The sequence below is a fragment of the Melanotaenia boesemani genome, chromosome 10, assembly GCF_017639745.1.
Source record: "Melanotaenia boesemani isolate fMelBoe1 chromosome 10, fMelBoe1.pri, whole genome shotgun sequence".
NCBI lineage: Eukaryota > Metazoa > Chordata > Actinopteri > Atheriniformes > Melanotaeniidae > Melanotaenia > Melanotaenia boesemani.
In genome coordinates this window covers 15,217,184-15,239,594 of record NC_055691.1, presented here as the reverse complement: position 1 = coordinate 15,239,594, position 22,411 = coordinate 15,217,184, and the positions used below count along the sequence as shown (strand labels likewise).

General features: G+C 39.9%; 1 protein-coding gene across 6 annotated transcripts in view; it reads left to right on the top strand.

Moving 5' to 3' along the window:
* tmtc3 (transmembrane O-mannosyltransferase targeting cadherins 3) overlaps positions 1-17,085 on the top strand; it is a 49,932-nt gene extending 32,847 nt beyond the window's left edge. For 4 of the 6 annotated variants that reach the window (XM_041997801.1, XM_041997804.1, XM_041997800.1 and 1 more), the window contains exons 9-14: positions 3,651-3,771; positions 3,915-4,026; positions 6,963-7,069; positions 7,652-7,821; positions 8,160-8,386; positions 14,271-17,085. In XM_041997801.1, the coding sequence (XP_041853735.1) occupies positions 3,651-3,771; positions 3,915-4,026; positions 6,963-7,069; positions 7,652-7,821; positions 8,160-8,386; positions 14,271-15,145 (1,612 nt within the window). In that variant the 3' untranslated portion in view covers positions 15,146-17,085. The remainder of the gene's footprint in view (positions 1-3,650; positions 3,772-3,914; positions 4,027-6,962; positions 7,070-7,651; positions 7,822-8,159; positions 8,387-14,270) is intronic. The other 2 variants (XR_006011907.1, XM_041997803.1) reach the window with 2 other exon arrangements.
* Positions 17,086-22,411: the final 5,326 nt, after the last annotated feature.

The window sequence follows — 22,411 nt, the reverse complement described above, 5'->3', positions numbered from 1 at the left end:
TTTTCTCAACCTGCTTTTCTTGGTCTTGTGGTCTTGAGAAGTTCTTACTTCTCATGGTTTATGTGGCAATTACTCCGCTCTATCGCCGCTGCCACCACTCTTGAACGAGCCACAGTAGAACCGGACAGGAAAAGGAGACTTGTTCATTTTTTAGAATTAAGTTATTAGCAGAGTAGTGTTAGATTTCCTGAGTACAGTTTCACCCTTAATATGTGTAAATGTGCGGATATATAGACTTTATGTTCATATGGATCCATTCGTAGAATATAATTTACATTTGTAATTCAAAATTCTGAAGGCATGCCGGCTTTTATTTTGCCATGGCGGTGCACCACGATCATTTACATGAACCAGAAAACCTGGTCTTATATAACTGCTAAAATTCAGGTCTGAGTTCATGACAACTCCCCGATTTCTGGCTTGGTTCTTAGTTTTGAACTTAGCTGTTCGAAGCTGAGTGCTGACTTTTAATCATTCTTCCTTGGCTCAAAAAACTGTTATTTCTGTCTTTTCTTCATTTAACTGAAAAAAGTTCTGACACATTCAATCTTTAATTTGATCGATGAGGTTGATCTGTGTTTTGATCGGACATTAGTCTCCTGTTGAGATGGTTATGCAGATTTGTGTGTCATCAGCATAACTGTGTTATGATATTTAGCTGTTTTTCATAATTTAAGCGAGTGGCAGCATGTAGATGTTGAACAGCAGTGGCCCCAGGATAGAGCTTTAGGGAACTTCACAGGTTATTTTGGTTTGCTCAGATTTATAGTTACCTATAGTATAGCGCTGGATAAATACATTTTATTTATATAGCGCTTTTCAAAAACCCAAAGATGCTTTACAAATAAAAGAACAGGCTAAGAACAAAAATACAAGAGTAAAACAACACAAAGAAGTTAATTAAAAACTCAAAAAGTTTATGTGCGAAAAGCTGAGCAAAACAGGTGAGTTTTTTTATTTGGATTTGAAGGTGGTAGGGTCTGTGGTGTCTCAGATGTGTTGTGGTAGAGAGTTCCAAAGGTTGGGGGCGACGACAGAAAAGGCTCCTTCACCCAAGGTTGGGTGTTTGGTCCTGGGAACGATCAGGAGTTCGACGGAGCAGAGAATACAGAAAGAGGTGTAGGGGTGGAGCGTATCCTTTAGGTAAGGGGGGGCCTGGTTATGGAGTGCATAATGGCTGAGCAATAGGATTTTGAATTTGATGCGGTATGGGATAAGATGCCATTGAATGTTTTGCAGGATGGGAGTGATGTGGTTTTGGGAACAACTGTGGGTGAGGAGGCAGGCGGCAGAGTTTTGAATGTACTCTCGATAAGGTTTGAGAAACACTGATCTAGAGTGACAAATTGAATCACACCTGTGATCTTTTCTACTCTATTTCAATCCGGCAGAAACTTGTCTGTTTTCTATAGTTACCTCCAGTGTGCACTGATGATTGGCTCCTGATTCTGTGTTTCTGTTATAAATTGAGAGCCAGCTTTAGCATAATTCTTTAATGGAGATTTAGCCTGAGTTAGCTGAGTTAGGTTTCTAATCAAATTGATAGTATTAACCAGATCTCTGTTACTACCACCTCATTATGTGAAAGTGTGGAATATTAGACATTAAAAGCAGCCCTTGGACTCCGAACATAAATATTTCCACATGAAAGATATGCCGGCACTATTCTGCAACAATTCTTACACCCAATTTACACCAGCTGTGTGTGCACCGCGTACCAGCTGTGTCACAGTTTCGTTCTGACTTCAGTGGCGGGTCAGTTCACACCAGGAGCGTTTCAGATACGGAGCGCCAGTGGGTGCAATCCGCCTAGCTGGACCCGCGAGATCACGTAGTCACAGGATAATTGGATAATTTAGCGATTTTCCGCTTTTAAGATAAACATCTTGTCGTCCATGATGGAGGGAAAAAAAAAAAAAAACAAACACTGAGACCCCCTGACCGATTAATGATGTAATGTTTGCATAGTGAGTGCAAATCTACATGGGGAGCTTTTATTTAGAAAATTACCAGAAGCTTTTATACTGCTCGTTTGTCTGATTTCCTGTCTGCCCCTATCTGAACTGCTGAGCTTGATGTGTTTTGGAAGCGTGCTCAGTCAAAAATAGACTCAGCGCATATGTTTAGTGGAGAGCTGCGACAAGGCACTTAGTTTGAACCAAACCATTAACTAAAATAGCCACAAATAGCTCCGGAGGCTGTGGCGTACACACACCTGGTGGAAATTGGCCTTTAAGTCCAGCTGCATTATGGCATGGCTAACATAAAACAGAACAGAGTTGGTGTTTACTCAGTAACCCTGATACCTATGAACTCTCTGATCCAACAGATTTAAATAATTCCCACTGCAAAATTCATTTAGAAGTTGTAAAATTAGGCAATGAATCTGAATATGATGTAGCACAAGGATAAAAGAAGGAAAAAGCACCAGGAAACACAATCTGGAGTTACACTGAGTAGGTGAGGCCATCCACTTTAAAACTTCCTGTTACATGCTGCTAATCGCTCTTCACTGACTTTCAGTTGCAGGGCATCACATTCAAAGCTTCTGGCTTACAAAACAATAACCCAAACATCTCCTGTCTACCTCCATCCCTTAATCCAGAGCTACACTCCCTCTCAGCAGTTACGCTGTGCCAGTAAAAGACGCCTAGTGCTCCCACCACAAGGTGGCACCACATCAGTAGCTAGACTCTTTTCCTCTGTTGTTCCCCGGTGGTGGAACGATCTACCTAACTCCGTCCGATTCGCAGAGTCCTTATCCACTTACCTGTTTAACAAGCATTTCTGCACTTAGCTTAACTCTTGTACTCGTCTGAATGAGATAGAAAGATTTGTCCAGCTCTTTGGCACAACTCAGCACTGAATAAGCTGCGTGCACTTGCGCTCAAGATGTTATTGTGGGATGAAATCTTGATTTTGTTCTTAAACAAAGGAAAATTATAGAAAAGAAAAAACAGCACTGCCTCTAGCACCACATGACAGCACTTGGGTTCAAGTGGACTCACAGCAGTCTGACTACCACTTAATTATGATGTCCCATCTTGTTTGAATTCTTGCTTGTGTTGTACTTACTCTGAGATAGGGCTGGGCGATATGAATTAAATCTTATATTTCAATATTTTTTACCTGAATCACGATATACGATATATATCTCGATATATTTTTTGGGTCAAGTAACCAAAGAGACAGCTCTAATTTACAGCCTTCAGTGCTAAATACACTTTTATTAAGGATTGGCAGCACATGTACATTAAAACAGTTGACTGAAATTAAAGTAGCTTTATATTAAACTAAATGCTCCTAAAACAAAATAAATGAAAAATACTTTTCAATGACCATAACAAAAATACAGCTGTGCAAAATGCAAAAGAAAATATTATTTTAACTGAAAATAAGCTATCTCGATATAAACGATATTCCCTCCTTCTATTTTGCGTTTGATAAAGTTTCAATATATTTGAAAATCTCGATATATTGCCCAGCTAAATGACTGTAGAATAGAAAAGAACAAAATAGACTACATTGTGTAAAGTTTGAGAAAGTTTCCTTCAATGTAATGTCAAATTGCGTCTTTCTTCACCACATCTCTGTGTCTGGTTGATTGTCCAAATCAGCTTAATCTCAAAGTCTTTAAACTATTTCTGTAGAAATCTAAAGAAGATTTCCTGGCTGATGATTGGAGTTCTGTTAACTACACATGCAGTGAAGACTTTCAACAGGAACTGGGACTGGGAGTCAGAGTACACCTTGTTTACATCTGCCCTGAAGGTATTATGGCAGTTTTACAGTTTCTAACAAATGATTGATCATCTTATGATAAAAAGTTTTAATGAGATTTATCTTTGATTAAAGAACCTTTAACAAACAGAAACAGGTGAGTAATCATGTTTAATTGGCGTCTGTCATTTCAGGTTAATAAGAATAATGCAAAGCTGTGGAACAATGTTGGTCATGCTCTAGAGAATCAGAGCAATTATGCGAAGGCTCTGCAGTATTTTCTGCAAGCCACTCACGTCCAACCAGGTAAGACCCATCAGTCTGACATCAGAGTGTTTGTAAATCATAGCCAGGTGATGGAAATGATACTGTTGCTTGTCAGATTTTAATTTTAATGATTAAAGAAACATTGTTGAAAAATGTCACATATGTTGTTATTTGAACACAGACTGTTTGGATATTCTTGCATGTATTAGAGTTGGGCCGATACCAATATTAGCATCGGAAATACTGGCCGATCCTGCCAAATGTAAAGGGATCTTACATATGCATGGGTTCTCTCTGGGTACTATGGCTTCCTCTTACAGTCAAAACGATGGAGGTTAGGTTGACTGGTCACTCTAAATTCTCCCAAGGAATGAGTGTGAGCATGAATGGCTGTTTGTATCTCTATGAGTGCCTTTCCAATACTCCTAGAATTGTGCAAAACCTAAATATCGCAATGAAAAACCGTTAATGAAAACACCTAAATTTCGAAAAACCTTTCAAATATCGCTAAAAAGTTCTTATGCTGTCATGAAGTGGTTTTTCAGACATGTTGAAGTATATCGCAAAAGTGTAATGGATAGGCCTGTCGCGATAAGCAATAAGTCAATTAATTGAACGATAAGAAAATAAGAGCACGATAAGTTTGCCGGCCGCGATAATTTTTTTTCGTCCCCCCTTTACCATAGACTGTGTATGACAATAGGTTTCACTATGGAGTATTTCGACTAAACGCTCTGGTTTCTTGCGGAGTGATCTCTCTAGTGTCACACTTGACTGCAGCATGTTGCAGCACGAGCCGGTAAGCCGCATTTGTTTTGCACGGCTGCCAACACGCAATGGCCGTGAGACTTGCGTATTTAAGTGGCTTCTCACGCTCTCGCGCTAAACCTCCGATTCTCATGCTGAAATATGTAAATAATAGATGCAAGCATCTCCTCTTTTATTGTTTCGCTGCTTCCCACATGTAAGCAGAACACACACATTCTAGCTTACGACGTCAGTACAAAGCCCCCACTTCCTGGTCTACCGTAATAACCCCTGTAATCCGCAGGCACATTACGCAAATAGAATCAGCCTATATACTACCGTATATGACAAAATACACATTAAGAGCAATGCCGGCTAATCGAGAGGTTTGGGAGGATTCCCAGTGGGCCGCATAACTTTTGGGCCGGTGTCCCGGCGTATGTGAATGTGGTATCCCAGCTAACTGCTGGGTTGTAGTTACTTATAAGGCCAACAGAGGGCAGAATGACTTTGTTTCACAAGCAGTAGATTTTGAAGAGCAGAAGAAGAACACGGGTTTTTGTTCGATGTAAAGTGCTGAAGTTTGGTTCGTCATTAAAACCGGCATGCTTGTCTACTTGTCTGGAGTTTATTTGAAGATGCAACAGTGAAAAAGGCGCTTTTATTTATTTAGTTTATTGACCTTTGAAAATGTGTACTTGCATTATTACGGCATATGTCACTATATTAGTTGAGAATGGTCTCAAAATGACACATTAGCGCTCTGCGCAATATTATCGTTTATCGCGATAATTTCTGAGAAAATTTATCGTACAGCTAAATTTGTTATCGTGACAGGCCTAGTAATGGAAACACTTTTTTTGCATGTATACGTCCTCGGACATGACGTGGGGGTCACGTGACCAGTTTATTTTAAGTAAAGATGGTGTGGTATGAGTAGACGCAGGAAGAGACAGAAATCTGTTTACAATAATTAAAGAAAAAAATATAAGTGCCATTCTTGATAGCAAACAAACGCAAAATGTAGAGACTTACAAAAAATTTTAAATCTTCATCCTCCTCAAAGTGGACTCTCACAGGATGAGATTTTACGAGAATAACGGCTAATGCGCTAAACACCATTCAATGGAAACACCTGCAAATCGCAATTGTAATTTTAGAAAATATCGCTTTTATTTTGTAAAAAACACTAATGGAATTGCAGCTTGTGTTGGCCCTGCGATGGAGTGGCTACCTGTCCAAGGTGTACCCTGCCTCACCTGTGAATTGCTGGGATAGGCTCCAGCTTCCCTTTGACACTGAATTTTAATTAGCGGTATAGAGAATGGATGGAACGAACGAGGGAAGGTCGGTTTAATTAGCCAAATTCAAAATAAATTTAAATTGCCCATCTCCAGCCTAGATTATAATCCCAGTGACCATATTTGGGATCATGCAGTCTTACTCCATTCATCAATACATAATCAATTAAAAAAAAAAAAGAAAAAACACAACTTAATTTGAGATTGTTGCATAAGCCGAGTTGAATCCTTGCCATAATCAAATCTAAAGGTGGTTCAACAATAAGATCTTATTGCCTCACAATTGTATGGATGGATTGTTCTAACAACAGACTGTTTTCACTGCAGCTGCTAGAATATAAACGTAACATGTCAGAGGGGTTTTTTATGCAATGAGGGTTAAATTGAATGAGTTCACTAGAGATAATGAAAGGGATGACTGTTGGAGCACTGAATGCTTCCATAGGTCTTCTCTCCACATATGCTTAAAAGCCTGTTGTTATTGAGACCATCCATTTATATTTCATAATCTCATGACTGCAGTTAAAACAGACCTCAACTAAATTTTTAGCTCATTTTATTCCAGAAACCTTTTTTAGATTCTTTTAATTCATCAGGTCTCAGGAAACTTGTCATCAGATGAGGCATCGGTGCTTTTGTCGGTTCGCCACCCATGAGTGTTTCCCTGAGATTAACAATGTAAACACATTCACCCAGTGAGAATTTCCTGCTGTACTTATCAGGCCTCAGTTCTGCTTGTCCAAATGGACCCAGCAGAATTTCTTTTGGTTCAAGCCTTTTTGCAATAAAATTATTTCTAAAATAATCAGTATTTTTCAGATCATGAAAAATAGTATGGAGTTGAGACTGGTAAATGTGTTAGTGGAGATTAGCTTGTAAAAATGGTAAACTTGTGTTCTCTGTCATCTTCTTTGCACAATGTTACAGCAGATGACATTGGGGCTCACATGAACGTTGGAAGAACCTACAAGAACTTGAACAGGTCCAAAGAGGCAGAGGATGCTTACTTGGTTGCCAAATCTCTGATGCCACAGGTATGTCGTCATGGCATATACCTGCTGCCTGATGCAAGCAGACTCTGCAAAGCCAGACTGTCTGCTGTCAGTGTGCATCATGAAACTTATTGTTGGCACAGTTTACAGCATGATGGCGGCAGATCGGGTGGATTATTTCTTTCTTTTTTGAACAATTTTATGATTTTTTTTTTTGTCTTTCTTGTTAGAAAAATTGGAATACTTAAATTTATTTATTTTATTATTTTAGTTTTTTTGTTTTTCATTTTTTTGTTTTTACATTAGTTCTGTCCAGTCTGAACACAATAATCAGCTCCCTCTTGGTTTAATTCCCACACAAGCTGCAACCCCCTCATCAGTCTGTTTACCAGTGTAAGCAGCAGAGTCTGACGTCAGCATCCAGCTGTCACCAGATGCCACAACCAGTGAGCCTGCATCTAGATTTAGATCACTGATTGTCAGGAAAATGAGTTACAAACACAAATTATCCATTACGCTGAGTCAAAATATCATCACAATCTGGTCTCCTAGAAAAAAATTATTGTCTCTCAGATGCTACAAATGCGCCCAAGACTGATAATTTATCTGTTGAATGCTCATCAGGTTATTCCAGGTAAGAAGTATGCGACACGCGTGGCCCCCAATCATCTCAATGTCTACATAAACTTAGCAAATCTGATCCGGGCCAATGACTCACGACTGGAGGAAGCTGACCAGCTCTACAGACAAGCCATCAGCATGAGGCCAGACTTCAAACAAGCCTACATCAGCAGGCAAGACGTTATGAACTTTGCAACAATCTAATTCCCGTCTTTTTCAAAATGCCACATAGCACACAAATTCCTTCCTTATCAGGATGACCTTTTAATAATAATCAATTTATACTGCAAAACATTTCAGTAAAGGAGGGTCATCTTTTGATTGTCAATCTCATTCTATAATTCTAGTTTGTAAAATGTGCCACGTTTTCTAGATTTTAGTTTTAGTTATTAGGTACAAGACGGCGTCATTAAAAATGTTACGTTATATGATTTGTTTTAGCTTTAAAAAAAAAAGTTGGATTTATTGCCATATTCATCCACTACAATTACTGTGCTTTTTCTTTCCCTAGAGGCGAGCTACTGCTGAAGATGAACAAGCTGACAGAAGCCCGTGACGCCTACCTCCGAGCCTTGGAGCTGGATCGCACCAATGCCGACCTGTGGTACAACCTAGCCATCGTTAACATCGAGATGAAAGACCCATCAGAGGCCCTGAAAAACTTCAACCACGCTCTGGAGCTCAATCCACGCCACAAGCTAGCACTCTTCAACTCGGCACTTCTCATGCAGGAATCAGGTGAGTTTTATGGAAGTGTAAAGGCCCATTTATCACCAATTTCCACTGCATGCGTGTGCACCGTGTTCCGGCTGCACCTCAGTTTCGTTCCGACCTCCACAGCGGGTCAATTCATACCAGGAGCGTGTCAAATGCGAGGCACCCACAAATGCAGCCCGTCTAGCTGGATCCGCACGATCACGAAATCACAGGAGAATCTTGTGATTTTCCACCTTCAAGATAAACGTCTCATCCTCCATGATAAAAAAAAAGCAAAAAAAAAAACCACAGACATCCTGACCGATTAATGCCGTAATGTTTACATGTTTACATGGTTCAGCGAGCACAAATCTTCGCATGTCAGACCTCAAACAGCCTGAGTCTGTGTAAGAAATCAAACCTTTGAGCCCGTCTACAGCACAGATAGTTAACATGGGCACTCCATAACAGGGTTTAGTAGTATATTCAGTTTGTCACTGACAACTTGGAAAACTTTATTTTTAGATATTAAAGGCATTACATGTGTGAGGACTGTATTGTAGTTACATGGAGTATATATGTGTGTGTAAAACCCAAATCTGGCTCTGCCAAAGAACAGGTCACACTAATTTTTAAAATAATCTCTTGCACATTTTAGAAGTGTGTACATTTTTTGCTTGTAAGCAATTTAGAAAAGAATGTTTTTATTTTAGAAATAGTCATTGATTCAACGGGACGTTATTATGGAAAAAGGTGTAATGTGTTCTGTGCAATGATATTGTGCTGAAATTTGAGAACAGTTATAGAGGTTGATCAGGATTTTTATTTTATTTATTTATTTTTTTTTTTGCCATCACTCCTGTGAGAGCATAAAAACTTTTTAGCGATATTTTTTTTTTTTTAAATGTGGGTGTTTCCATTGCCAGTTTTTTATTGTGATATTTAGGATTTGCACAATTCTAGGGGAATTGGAGCCCAAGTTGATGCAGAGTGAATTTCCTGCTATCTATATGTACAAGAATCAGCTTTAACCATGCATCCATTTCCTTATGTGAAGCAACACTTCTACATTTTAAAGCCCCTGTCATGTCAGCAAGGACAAACAAAGGAAACTCCCATTATATTACCTTTAGGGTGTGAACAGGTTCTTAAGAATTGACCGTTATGTTAGAAGGAAGCCTGCATGCTCTCACTCTGTGTTGGTGGCCAAGTTTCTGTCAGGTCATGCTTGAGCAATGGCATGTAAAAAAAAAAAAGAAAAACTTTTAATAAGCAGTTTAACTTGCAGCAGGTTTGACTGGAAGTTAAGCAGTTTATGTTAGCTTTACCCGCGTGTAGAAACCTGCCAGTGAGCCCAAGCTCTCTGTAAAATGTAAAAGTGTGCGTGTTTATTTGATTTTATGTCCGTTGCTTCACAGAATAATAACAAAAGGTGTGCAGTTAAGGTGGCAGCAGGGTGTAGTTTTATTTGTTTTTCTTCAGTTCTCATCTGATGCATCTGTAGTGTTTATTTTTCTTCTCATTAATGTTTCTCTACCATCCAGTTCTTTGCATGAAGGACAACCTTATTTGTGCAGTTGAAGGCAAACTACATATCTTAAATGTCACATGTGCAGGATTGATTGTGCAGTCCCACTTTGCTTCAGCTAGTTGATTTAGTCAGCTTTCTCAGAAGTCAAACTGACAAAGCAGCGTGCTAGAAGGAGAATGAACAAACTTGACTTGAACTCGGAAATGCTACACAAAGTCTCAGGGTTGGGTTTCTTGTGAGCTTGTTATTGATTTAGTAGTCTGGTTCAAACGACAGCAGCACCCCAAGCATGCCAAAAGTCGATGTCTTACCTGTCATTTTACATTCTTTCTTTGACTAGTTTCTGTCGTCGCTTGTAAATTTTTAATTTCCTGCTTTCTTTCAGGAGGTGGTCCGCTTTTGAACACCTTCACATTTGATGTCTGTGACTCATTTGGGTCAGCTTAACAAGATTTTTTAATGGTGATGACTGATAATTTAACCATCAATGACTGGTGCGTTACATGTGAACACATGAGTTGAACAGGTTTTACTTTTCCACTGAAGCTCTTGACTTTTTATTCTTTATAAGCATTTACATGGTTTGTGCATCATCATTAAAGATGGCTCCCCCAGTGTTTCACAGTTTCTGCAGCGCTCTTCAAGACCAGCTCCAAAGGGGGAGGGCATTAGTGGTTCCAAATAAACAAGCACCTTTCATGGTCTTTTAATAAAGTTTCCACTACAACAGCAAGTCATAACGTCGAGGGCAGAATGTGTCCAGAGAATACCAACAATAAGTGTGTTGGTTCCTACTCAGAAATTTAAGTATTTGGGCCTTGAAATAAATGCTGTTTCTTTTCAAGCTTTTTGTAGAGATCAAACATATTTCACCACCACCTTGCACTGTTTTGCAGAAAAAACACTGTCTCATTCAGAGCCTGCATGCGTCTTACGGGGCTGATGGCCCTCTATAATATCAGTCATTCCTTGGGGACTGCTGATGATGCAGGATTTTCAGCACTGCATGCGAGACGCCATCTCAGACCGGAGGGTGTGAGTTTGCCCTAAGTGTCTGCTGGTTCTGTGTTATTAGAGAAATCCAAAGGTGTTCTCAGCCAGTGTTATATTGGGAATGGTGGTTTTGAGGACAACCTATGTCATGCATTGGTCCAGACAGACAACACAACAGCAGTGGCTTAAATAAAATGGCAGGGGGGCACTCAGTCTGTGACTCTCCACAGGCTGACCCACCGCCTGATAATGTGGAGCGCCAGGCACCTGCTGTCAATACACATCCTCGTGTGTTGAGCAGTGGCAGGGGACTTGCTCTCCAGGGGAAATCCACTGTTTGGGGAGTGGAGGCTCAACTGCAGTGTTTCAGCTGGTGTCAGGGAGTCAGTCGTAGATCTCTTCATATCTTGCATCTCTATCCCACTAACGGCCGTCACACTGTATGCTGGAAGCTGTTTGGGATCACTTGCGTGTGCATTCCACAAGAGGTACTTCTACCGCGCGTACCTTGTTAAAAGGGGTTTTTGACAGATTTGGTGGTAATGGAGTTTCAGTGATTGGTCATGTCAAAGGGTGCTTGCCATTGTAAAATACCTCACTCAGTTTTCAGAGAACATGGGTCACAGTGGTAACTTAACGTTTTGCTTTATGGCACCACGTCACACGTTAGCATCTGAACTAACAATGCCACACATGCTAAAGCAAGCATGCATAGTCTTAATAGGAAATGTAGTTATTTGCTTCTTTCATCATCTGCTAAATTGGCAAGTAAGTTTTCACTCATACCCACCAAATTAAATTTTGGCAGGTGTTAACTTAGAGCTCTAAAATAAGGGTATTTCAGGAAGATGTTATATAATACTTGGGTAATATTATTGGCTGCACTGTGTATTTGTAATCTCGCACTGTATCTCTTCAAATGTAATGTTGAAGGAACTTTGACCTAAGTACACAAATAGATTTTAGGAAGCTAAAAAAAAAAAACTGATGGTGACAGGGCTCCAGACTGCAACCAAATGGTTGCACTTTGCGACTAAAATGTGAGACAGTGCGAGTAAAGTTTTCATCTACTCACACAGTGGCGACTGATACATTTGCCGGCCTTTTTCTTGTATTAGTTATAATTTAATTTAGTTTGTCGCTAACAAACTTCTGCTCCCCTCTCATCTAGCGATTTTTTCTGGTAGTATTGGAGACTTTTGGAGACTGACGTGAATGAATGAATGTAGTTTATGAGGACCGGGTACAGAGCAGACGACGTTCACCTCTGTTTCATGACCAGGCTGAAAATAAAATGTACAAAGCTGCTGCTGGATGATCCTGCCCTGGCTTCCCATCAGAGTAATGTCTATTAATGAAGAGTGTGGACAAAAATATTTAAAAAGTTGCGTGTTGTGTGTGACATGTTCCAGACTCCTAATTAAAAAACAAAATACACTTAAAAAACTGAACTAAAAAATAAAGAAAATATTGACAGAATTATTATTTTATTTATTTATTGCGGTTCTAAACATTTTTAGGTTGTCTTTATCAATTTTTTTTTATCCCCACTACATCCCTCTTTATGGCAGCATCCATTACAACTATACGTACTAGGCTGATTATGCTAACTAGCGACTTCTAGCCACTTTTAAGACAGCCAATAGCTACTTTTCCCTGTCAGTCCCTGAAGCTGTTTATTGCCAGGAACTCCATGGACAAGTCATACCATGCCCTGCGGGGGATGGTGGTGACAAAGTTGCCGTTCTGCTTCGACTACAAAGTAAATATCAAATAAAATCTGATTTGATTTGACAAGTTCCATGTCTACTTGTTTTGTATTAGGGCAGCCAGTACGATGGGTTTTTTTTTAAGTTAACTGCTGCACAAAAATATGTGAATTGTAAACACTGTACTTTCTGAATTTATTGTTCAAGTATTTTTCACTAATACAGTGAAAATGAGAGGAAATGTAAAGGTTTGTTTTGCAAGGCGGTATAGAGTACACCCGTAAATTTTCTGCTTGTGCTCCTAAAAATTTAGGGTTAGGGGCCACTGTGCTCCTCGTAAAAGTTAGTCTGGAGCCCTGGGTGATTTAAAATTCTTACAAATAGTTTTCATGGAAGGGGCTGCATCCCACTGAACTGAACTTTAGAATGAGACAAAGCTACGGAAAACTGTGATATTTATAAACCTCTATGGCAACAAAGGTCCTTATCTATTTTTTGCTATAGATATGCATATGTACAGCCATAAATGTAGACTTTAATCAAATAAATGTAGAGCTCATCTTCAGAGTTCATCACCACAGTCCCTTCAAAAACAACCTTTTTTTTTTTTTTTTTTAAATCACTCAGTAATTTGAGTGGTGTGTTGCAGCAGGACATCACCTAAAACCTGCAGGACCATGGCCTTCAAAGACCAGAACTGGGCATCCCTGGCTTAGTTTATTTAATTTGTGTTTTGTAGGGGTGCACGGATACCACATTTTTAAATACAGAGTAGAAGTGCAAATACTTACATTTAAGTACTTGCTGATACAGAGTTTATTTAACCTTTCTTTAACCAGGTAAAAAAAATGTTTGAGAACCAGTTCTCATTTACAAACATGACCTGGCCAAGAGACCCCAGCAGGAATAAATAACGTACATACATACAAACATACAACTGTGCATACACAGGACCACAATGCAACAATACAATACAAATTAAAAAAGCGCAGAGTAAGTACAAATATATAAAACTGAAAGGGGGAAAGGGAGTAGAACACAGTATATAAGACGGATCTATGCGAGAGAAAAAGTAGTGGAGAAATGTTTGTATCTAAGGGAGAGTCAGCATCGTCAGTAGGAAGAGTACCAATACGAATATTAATAAATCCCATTACAGTTCATTGGAGGAGTGTGGACCAGACGCTTTACACACTGCAACCCACTGATTGGTGGAAAGAATCATTACCTGTCATAAAGAAGAACAAAGCGGCACCATGTTTAACTAATCCATGGATTAGTTAATACCACAAAGAAAATACTCAAACTTCTGGATGTTCGACATTTGCTCCTTTGTTTCTTTGCCGTGCTGTTCTTTATTATAATTTTAAAAAGTTGCTGTGCTGCTGTAACATCACGCCTTTACGCAGCGAACACATCTATCACTATCTGGCTTATACCCCACCTACCAGGTAATATTTACCAGGTTTACCAAACCAAACCTTTTCAAACTATCCCATCCAAGCCATACCCCTTGGTGGAAATGGGCCTTATGACTTGAAGGAAGTCCAAAAGACAAACACTTTATAAGTGTATTTCCAGTGTACTTGTGTCATTCAGCTTGTATGGACTGAGCTTGTCTGTAAATGGGTTTTCTTTCAGTAGTTTGTTCTTCCATTTGTGTTTTGTGCTCATATACTATCTCTGCCTCCAGGTGAGCCGAAGTTCTGGCCTGAAGCCAACCGCCGTTTCCTCACCTATGTAGAGGAAGAGCCTGACGACGCAAATGGCTACTTTAACCTTGGCATGCTGGCCATGGACGCCAACAAAAACTTGGCCGCCGAGCGCTGGATGCGCAAAGCCATCAGTTTGCAGACCGGCTTCCGGAGTGCCTTGTTTAACCTGGCGCTGCTGTACTCTCAGTCCAAACGTGAGACGGACGCACTGCCTGTGCTCGACGAGCTGCTGCACCACCACCCAGAGCACATTAAAGGCCTCATTCTGAAGGGCGACATTCTCATGAACCACATGAAGGACACACGTGGCGCCAAAGCTTGTTTTGAACAAATTTTGCGCATGGACCCCACCAACGTCCAAGGCAAACACAACTTGTGCGTGGTCTACTTCGAAGAGCGGGACCTGCCGCGAGCCGAGCGCTGCCTTGAGGAAACACTGGCACTGGCACCAAACGAGGAGTATGTGCGCCGTCACTTGAGTATCGTGCGTAGTAAAATGGCTGCCATGAGTGCAGCGGGGCAGCCTTTTTCTGCGGGGGAGGCAGCCACCACCTCAGCTGAAGTGGGAAAGCCGCAGGGAGTAAAGGAAGGAGGAGACGTTGCTGTGGGTGAGAAGGAAGGGAGGGGTCCCAATGCTGTTGCAAAGGGGGCTGGCAGCGAGAAGAATGTGCGGAAATCCTCTGCAGAAAGCCTCGGAGGTGGAGGGGAAGACCAGTCTGAATCTTTAGACAGTAGCCAGCTTGGCAAACGGACTAAGGGGAAGTCCACTAAAGAGATGAAAGATATAGAGGAGAAAAGGGCCGCCGCTCTAAAGAGACTAGAGGAGATTGAGCGTATATTAAGTGGTGATTGACGTCATTATCATTTTATAGCTGGACTACTTTTGCAGAGCTCTTCAGTCCTCCAGAGTAAGACTGCAACCCCCTCCCTCTCCCCTTAAGAAAATTGTATTCTTAACCATTCAAGCATTTTTGTGTCTGGTCTTTTCACATTCAACAGGCCGCTCAGCAAGCTCCTGTTTACCACTAATCACATAAAGAAGGGAAATGTTCTGCACATGAAATTCATGTAACAATAAGCACAAAGCCAATTCGGGATAATCTATTTAAATATTATGGGTGTGTGTGTGTCTGAGAGCTTAATCTGAATGTGATTTTACAAAGATTTTTGTTCTATGTGTAGTCACTGTTTATCACTGGATTTTTTTTTTCTTTTTTTCAAAAGATGTAAGTCATTCATCTGTTATTGTTTTTAAAAACACAATGATTGTATCGTGGACAATTAAAGGAAATGACGCCTTCCCCAGATTTCCTCAAGCCAGAGTGATATCCTCACACTTCGAGGCTCAAAATAAACCACACTGAGCAAAATAGGCCCTGAACTCCCCCACACTTCAGCATCAACAAGCCTATGCTCCACTGCAGCAGCTAAACTTTATTGATCTCACCTTGCACTTCCTGCCCTTACATCATCATCCTCATACTAGCAGCTGCCTTCGCCTCAGAATTTCATTGTGAACCCATCTAAAGAGCATTATCTCATTCCTTTTTGTCACATTACTCCCACAAGCACGTCTCCATGCCTGTCTCCTGTCCGTAGACACAGCCTCATTAGATGTGGATGTTTTTCTGTAAAGTGCCCCATGGATATCACTTTTAAATGGACAACACCCATTTTATGTGACGGACAACAGTGACGCACACTCCTCCATAGCACCATGTTTTTTTCATTTTCCAAAGCAACTTCCACCTCATAGAGGAGAGGGTGGAAATTTTTTCAGGACAGTTGCAGAAGTTAATCTCTTACGTCTTCCTCCACAGTTAATACGATGATGATGATTAAATAACTCATGGCAGCTAAAGCCCCATATTTTTCTGGTTTTAGTAAAACATTTTCACTTATCTGCCTTCAATTCCAACATTTACTGCAAAACTTAAAAACTTGAAGTTAGAAAATGCAAAAATTTCGCCTGCTCCTGTTTTCTCAGAAAAGGAAAAGAAAAAAAAAATCACCTGATTGGCTACTTTCCAAGAGGTCTGATGATTCTTCTAATTTTCTGCTCCGACAGCAAAGAAGCAAGCCGACTAAAAACAATTGAGCTTCATAATCATCAATAGGAGCGCTGTTAGCCACAACCTTAACATGATCAGCCATGTAATTGTGGCTGTGAGGCAGTAAGGTCAACTTAAATTCATTGCATTCTTTAAGGTAAATTAGACAAATCTGTATTTTTTTTTCCCCCTTTGCAAGTTAATTATGTCTTTGCAGCTCTCATGATGTTCCTGTTGTCTCTCCACAGTGCTGACATTTGTTTCAGCACAATGATTGCTCGTTGCAGTGACATTACACAGAGGAAGACTGATTACTGTAGGTTAGGAGCAGTATTGCGGTACTAAGTAGCTTTGCTATGCATTGACCTTGGCGACCTGAAATATCTTTTTACAATAATTTTCAGGGTTCTGTAACCAGTATTATTTATTACTTTTATACTTCATGCACTACCAGTTCTGTAGTTTTTTTTTTTTTTTTTTTTTTTTGGTGCTTAAGTTTGTTACCACTAATTTTCAGTGTCATATGTTAAGGCATTCATGATTTTTACAGATTCCCATGTCAGTGTTAAACGCTGACAAAATAATCACCTGCCTGCCCCCACAGAAATAAGGTACAGCTTTGGACGTGGAAGCATCCATTTAGCTAATTGTTTTGTTTAAGAAATTTCTTTTTTTTTTTTTTTTTTTTTTATGCCTTGGTGGTGGTAGGTCTCTGTTATTAAATAAAGTAAAATAAAAATAACTGCTAAATGTCTCTGTAACATGTCTGTTGACTCACTGACCACTTTATTGGGTACACTTGTGTTGGGTACTTGCTTGTTTACACAAATATTAAATCAGCCAATCGCATGTGTGTATTCACCATACATCATTTTATTTCTAAAGCACTTTAAAAAGAACATAACAGCTGCATATTAAATAGTTGTGTAGACACGGTCAAAATGACTTTCTCTGAGAGTGGTTGAAGATGATGGAAAGTAACCAGGGACTCGAATAACCACTGGTTCCTACCAAGGAATGCAGAATACCGTCTCTGTCTAGGGTGGTGCTGGCACTGTCAAAAATATGGACATTTGAGTGAACACATGCAGCCTTAAAGCAGAGGGGCAGAAGACCACACCAGGTGCCACTCCTGTCAGCTAAGAAAAGAAAACAGGCTACAATTCACACAGACTCACCAAGATAAATGTTGCCTGGTCTGATGAGTCCATTTCAGCTGCAACATTCATGGTAGGGTCAGAATTTGGTGGGAAAAAAAAACATGAAATGTTAAGTGTCCAGTTTTCATCTTTCCTTGTATCAGTAGCTAAACTGGAGATGGTGTGGGGCAGGGGTGCCCACACTTTTTCAGCTAGTCAATTACTTATAACTAAGGCAGAACTATTTACCTACAATAAAAATAAGTATTTTCTGTTGTTTAAATTATTTCAAATAGATTTTTTATTTACATTTAGGATAAAGTTCTTTTTAATTTGAATTTTATCTACAGCACATGTTGGTGTATTTTACAGTTACATGCAGTATTACTGCAAGAACCCACGTTGCACAACACAACTCCACATTTTTTGACCTTACCTTACTTAGATGACTTCCACTGAATGACATCAGCCAAGGATGCATAGTCCAGACAGTAACTGCTGATAGCCAGCCACAAGCGTGCCTCCAGATGTTCATCAGTCATGGTAGAACGGTATTTGGACTTAATAATCTTCATGTGGGAAAAGGCTGACTCGCATAAATAAGTGGAACCGAATAATGCAGTCAAGAAGGTAACACATTTCCTTATGTTGGGGTACTTTTCCTCTGAGTGACTTCCAGAGCTGACCATAAGCCCTGGACTTCAGCTCAATGTCAGCTTGTAGAGTCAAAATTTCCGCCTCCACTCCAGACAAGTTCAGATGAAATTGCACTGCAATTTTTGATGCAGTGAATCAACCTCAGCATCTTCTTGAAAAAGGTAACACATGAGTGTAGCAACTGGCTCCAGTAAAGAAAAGTCTTGAAAGCGTCTGTCAAACGCTGACAGATGCTCTGTGTTTCATGCAGTGTCAAGTGAATCGTGCTGGACTACAGGAGACAACAGGCAAAGGTAGACCTCATCTACAACTCCAAAAAGGTTAAGGTGCTGTGTAAAATGTAGCACACACTCACATACACTGATATAACTGTTGTCACATTAGAGAGACAAGAGAAATAAAAAATCCTTACATGGAAATCTCTGCAACTGGTTGTTTTAAAGCGCAATATGGGGCTTTACCTTTTCATGCCTTGGCTCTACTTTAAAATCAACGAGCAGCTTTGCTAACCTGTTAAACTGGATCATGTAGCTCTTGCTTAGTCAGTGCTAACTAACTTATATACTGAGGTATTCTTTGAACATCTTGATAGTGATTATTGGCTCCAGTGTGAAAATCTTGATTAAATTGTCACAGGTGTGTGTGCACCTTGCCCCTCCCTCCATGTGAGATTAAAAAGATCAGAATCACCTGTGTGGGAAAACAAGAGGAGAGGGATTGGCTTGTGAGTTTTTTCTTTTTTTTTTTTTTTGTTGTTTGACTTTTCTAAGGGAGGTGCACATGCAAACACACACACACCTGTGACTAAATGAGTTGATGTGTAGTCCCTAAATACACTCACTCAAAACTAAATATGCTTTGCAATGTTTCCCCACATTATCTAAAAACTTATCTATGTCATGATCTGTGGTGTGTGGCTCAGTTTTTCCAGCCGCCCTGAACGCCTCAGCTCCACCAGCTCTTGATTAGGGCTGATGCGCTTCACCTGTCCCAAGCCCTATTTATACAGCTCTGCAACATTCCTCCAGTGCCAGATCGTCTTGGTTCTTCCCTGCACGTATCCCGCCTGAATTATCCTGCCTACCTGCCCGCCCGACGCTGATCTGACTTTGGACCTGGATTCTGATTCTGCCTGCCCCCTGTCTGGTACTCTGCTTTGGTTGTTGTTTTGGATTACTTGGCTTACTGACCCCTGGCTTGTCTAACAGGATTGGATTTCGGATCACGGACTTATTTATCTGCCCCTTCAAGGATCATTCACATCCTGCTTCTGCGGCCCCCTCATTCAAGCGCTCCTGCCAGCCACCTGTATTCCCCCATTAACCTCTCCTCTGTTCAGCAGCTCTTCTTCCTCAGTCTTCCTCCTGGCGGCCCTTCTCCAGTCACTGGTTTCAACACTCTGCGCTCCGTTGGATACCCACTGCTGGTACGTGGATTCTCAGTCCCTCTCAGAGTACTCATCAGCTGCCTGCCTCCTAACTCCCTTCTTGTGTGTCCACAGACCTCTGAGCGGAGAAAGACCGGATTGCACAATCACATAATTCCACTCTGTACAATAAAGATCTTATACCTATCCCTGGGAAACTGAGTATCTTTTGAGTCCACGCATCTGAATCATGACAATCTAGGGCAAGCATTCAACTAGATAAGCACTGCTATGTAGCTTCAGGCTAACATTAGGCTAACAGCCTTACATACCATTAGTATTTCAGGGAAAAACCATCTTGCACTCTTGAGAAAACAAAGATCGTTATCATGTGATAACCAAGTTACAACAGGTGGCTGTCTCGAGAAAAAGACAATTTCTTAAAACAATGAGAAAAATTAACTTATCAAAGGAAAATGAGCCCAGTGATGTTGAGATAACAGAATAATTCACTCTTGAGCTTGAATTTAAAATTGAACTGATTTTGAAATTTCCCTCTGGGATAAATAGAGTGTTTTCCATTTTGTTTAATTTCCAATAATGACATCAGGAAAGGTCTCTCTTGGCTTCCGTATCTCAGGAATAAAAATTGGCAAAGCTTTGGCAAACTGCAAAACAAAAGAATCCATCAATCAATTTCAGAATGTTTCTCAATGTAAAAATTCTATTATCGACACTGAGTCACATCATCAAATGTTCTGAGAGTCTAGAAATATTTCTACAAGGAAGAGACAAAGATTAAATGAAAACTGTATGTTTGTGATGTTTGGTTCCTCAGGCCAGGCCACATTAAAAACAGGCATGATTGTGTCATGGACTCAGAGAAAACGATTTACCATGTCCTTCATAAACGCTGCTTCAAGTTCTGTCATGCAAAGATGTAATCATATGTGAATATGTTCCAGAAATCCTGCTGTCTTCTTGGGGCCAAAGATAATTTAAGATGGACTGAGGAAAAGTAGAAAATTGTTCTGTGGTCAGAGGATATTTTACATGCAGGTTTGCATGGTGGCATTCATGCACAACTGCAGACATTCCACATCAGTCTTTTCTTTATAGTCTACAAGTGCACTAAAAAGAGATACCTGAAAGGCTGCAGCAAATCGCAGATGGGAACTCTTCTGCCAAGAGCTAGCAATCAAAGCAGTGGAAGCAGAATATTATTAATAGCAGCATTTTCCTGGATGCCTGGGATATTTTTGTCATCTCTGCAGGTTACGAAGCATGAAGAACATCAGCCAATCAACAGACCAATAAGCCAAAAATTTTCTCAACTCTTTGCCTTTTGCTGCCCTGTTTATTTTATTGTCCTCATATTTTTTTCTCAATCTGAAAAGTTTTCAATGTCAGTTTATAGGCAAATGCAAATACTTTGTGTTGCACTATTAGTCTGATTTGAATTTACTTTGTCTGGTTTTAATGTTCCACTAACTAGCATATTTCTTTTATTAATTTATTAATTTTTCTGGTTTACTTCTTTTGATTGTTAAATAATTATTTTAAAACATTAGAATTATTAGGGTGGGATACGTTATTATACTTTTTCTTTTTTTGCACCCAACATACAAAGATGAGTGAATATCAGCTGAACTGTACAAGCACAGTTGAGGAGAAGATGGAAGGAAAACAAGAAACTGAGCTGATATAAAGCTTTATTAGTTAATTTGACTGGAACAGAGCATTACTGTCATGCTGTTAGTCAAAATGTGGCTTTTGTGTACTGTGATGTGCTGTTGGGCCCTAAAGCTTTATGCTGACACACCTGCCGTTTGATGATGACATATGGCTCACCAAGATGTAGATAGTGATGCTTTCAGATAAAGCTTTGACGACCTCGGGGCGGTTTCACTAAGAACTTGACATATATCCACAAGGATGAAAGAAGAAAAAAAAATGGTAAAGTTTTCTTAATTTTTTCTTTGCTGAGGTAAGGTTATGTTTAAATGAGGCTTTAATCGCTGAAAGAAAAGGGGAATCGTACCTCTCAAGTGGCCTGGGCCAAGAAGATTTAGGACTGGCCTTCATAGTCCAAAGAAGTTGGTACTTTTAAAAGAATCTGAAAAACTGATGCAAGTTCATTTATTTCATAGTCACTTCAAATTTCTATAAGCATATTCCAATTTTCAACTATTTATTCTATAAAATGAGCTGTAGCTGTACTTCTAAATGAGACTTTGAAATCTCAGAGGTCTGGTGGGTGTATCTGATTGTCTTTGTGGATTATTTCAAGCTGGTGACAAACCTTTTCACTCCCATACACAGTAACTAAACGTAGTTTATATAACATGCCAGTACACACTGAGACCATATGTTTAACCCTCCCTACAGAGCACAGTCTCAGAGAAACATGCTCAAATTCTCAAGGCTGTGAGCTATATATAGTACATATTTTCACTGAGATACATTGTTTGAATAAGCATGTAAACGCTGTAAGACGCTCGATGATTACATTACAAAACAAATCCTTCTTTTAGGATAAAAAAGGGCAGAACATTGTGCATTTTTCAATAAGGCCATAATTTCCTGGCCTTTTCCTATCCTAAAATTCTATCTATCTATCTATCTATCTATCTATCTATCTATCTATCTATCTATCTATCTATCTATCTATCTATCTATCTATCTATCTATCTATCTATCTATCTGTCTATCTGTCTGTCTGTCTGTCTGTCTGTCTGTCTGTCTACACTCACACACACATATATAATTATATATATATATATAAAAATAAATTGTCCCCTCGCCCTCCGTGGGCTGTCTCTAATCCATCCAAGCTCGGGTCCTCTACCAGAGGCCTGGGAGCTTGAGGGTTCTGTGCAGTATCTTTGCTGTTCCTAGGACTGCAT